The sequence below is a fragment of the Myotis davidii genome, unplaced genomic scaffold (genome assembly GCF_000327345.1).
Source record: "Myotis davidii unplaced genomic scaffold, ASM32734v1 scaffold217, whole genome shotgun sequence".
NCBI lineage: Eukaryota > Metazoa > Chordata > Mammalia > Chiroptera > Vespertilionidae > Myotis > Myotis davidii.
Window position 1 is genome coordinate 2040494 of NW_006290034.1, and position 2254 is coordinate 2042747.

At 50.4% G+C, this 2254-nt stretch overlaps 1 protein-coding gene across 1 annotated transcript in view; it reads left to right on the forward strand.

Annotated features, from left to right (window-relative positions):
- The window catches only part of CDC14A (cell division cycle 14A), a 64544-nt gene that overhangs the window by 50464 nt on the left and 11826 nt on the right, over window positions 1-2254 (forward strand). The window contains exons 11-12 of the mRNA XM_015563512.1: window positions 1040-1199; window positions 1643-1758. Coding sequence (XP_015418998.1) covers window positions 1040-1199; window positions 1643-1758 — 276 coding nt within the window. The remainder of the gene's footprint in view (window positions 1-1039; window positions 1200-1642; window positions 1759-2254) is intronic.

Consider the following 2254-nt stretch of genomic DNA (forward strand, 5'->3'; position numbering starts at 1 on the left):
CTTTCTAAACCTTCCGATGGAACATCCATCAGTACAAAGTAGGAGCAGTTCTCCTTGCTTAGCGCCTCCTTCCGTCTCCCCAGTCGTGGGTACCGCTCTCTGACATCTTCCTCTGATGCCAAGTGAGAGGGTCTCATTTGTCCGATTCTTGAATCCAGGAGCACTCCCTGGACCCACGGCCGCCCTGGGGTGGTGCTGGGCGCTGTGCGGGGCGGCCTGGCCGCAGGTTGAAGCACAGCAGGCCTGGGTGGGGCACAAAGTGGGTTTCCAGGCAACATGACCACTGTGGCTTTGGGTGGACACGGGGAAGGGAGGGTGGCACTGGGAGGTGTCCGGACTGGAGGGTGATGAAGGTCGAGGGGATGCTGTGGGTCAGGACACATTGGGCTCAGGAAGTGCGGAGGGAGGGAGGTCAGCTCCAAAGAGAAGCAGCCGAACAGTGAACCGCGTGCTCGCAATTCAAAGCCAGAGACAAGGCAATGGACCTGCCTTTCTTTGGGGGGATTCAAAAAGCAGATTTTAGTCCGGCCGTGGTGGCTTCAGTGGTTGAGTGTCGACCTTTGAACTAGGAGGTCAAGGTTCGATTTCCGGTCAGGGCACATGCCCAGGTTGTGGCTCAATCCCCAGTAGGGGGTACGCAGGAGGCAGCCAATCCATGGTTCTCTCTCATTATGGATGTTTCTCCCTCTCTCCCTCTCCCTTCCTCTCTGAAATCAACAAAATACACATTTTTAAAAACAACAAAGGGGTTCCCAGTCTTCTGTGATGGAATTTGTTCTGAGCATCTGAGAACCTTGGCAGTCAGCCCCTGTGTGGCGATCGGGACCTGTAGCAGAGGATGGTCATTTGTGTTTTATATAGAATTTAACTTGCTGCGGCTTCAGAAAGGGACCTTATTTTCCTTATCCTAAGACTCCGTAATCGCTCTGCTCTGCTTTGTAAATGTTTATCTGCTCGTCCTTTTGTTGACAAGACATCATATTCCTGAGATGACAGTATTTGTTGTAAAGGGCATTTTGCTTTTCTCTCCTTTCTACAGAAAACAAGCATCGTTATGGGTCCAAGGAGACCTTTTTCGATCCAAATTGAAAAATAGACCGTCCAGCGAAGAAAGTATTAATAAAATTCTTTCGAACTTGGATGACATGTCTATAGGTGGAAACTTATCCAAAATACAGAACGTGGAGCGATTTGGAGAGGTGAGCCCACCCCCCAGGGAGGTGTCGGTGTCCCCCCAGGACTCCCGTCCTGCACGTGGACTCACAGGGCGGAACTTGTTTCTTCTCTGAGGCTGAGAGGACCAGAATCTTGAGCGTGGAGCCCCCCTCCCCCACAGCAAGACGGGGTGACCACGCACAGGGCGCAGGGAGGCTATTAGGTGGGGTGACTTCGGTTAATAAAATTGCAGAGGTGTGGGGTATGCAATTCTACCCTGCATCCTCTGTGACTGACTGCATCCCCTATGCTGTACTTCACATTCTGTAACGTACATGTGAGCAGTGCTGAGTTCATAGTGCATTAAAGCGGTGAAGATAATCCGTATGAAATACACCTACACACAGTAGCCTGCCATCTAGTAAGAAATACTCAGACAGCCAACCGTTCACCGTGACCTTTCTGTGGAACCTGCACTTTCCCCCAGAACAACTTAGAAGAGGATGAGGATGTGGAAATGAAGAACAGCATAACCCAGGGAGACAAACTCCGTGCCTTAAAGAGCCAGCGCCAGCCACGCTCCTCGCCGCCCTACGCCTTCAGGTAGAGCATTTGAAACTTCGACCTTCATGTGTGTTCCACGTGTGGACAGAATATTTAACCCTCTCTCTCCTTTTTTAAAATCTATTTGTATTGATTTCAGAGAAGAAGGAAGAGAGAGAGAGAGAGAAACATCAACGATGAGAGAGAATCATGGATCAGCTGCCCCCTGGCCAGTGTGTTTCAGTGGTTAGAGCATCGGCCTAGGCACTGAAGGGCCTTGGGTTCGGTTCCCAGTCAAGGGCATGCACCTGGGTTGCAGGATCCATCCCCGGCTAGGCACACGCGGGAGGCAGCCAATCAGTGTACTGCTCTCACATTGATGTTTCCCTCTCTCCCTCCCTCCCTCCCTCCCTTTCTATCTAAATTCAATTGAAAAATATCTATGGGTGAGGATTAACAAAAGCAAACAAAGAAAGCAATTTGCTCTACATGGAATTCAAGATGAAACAAAAAGATTGCCGATACTTCCTGCTGGCTCGGGTTCATTTTGTCAATA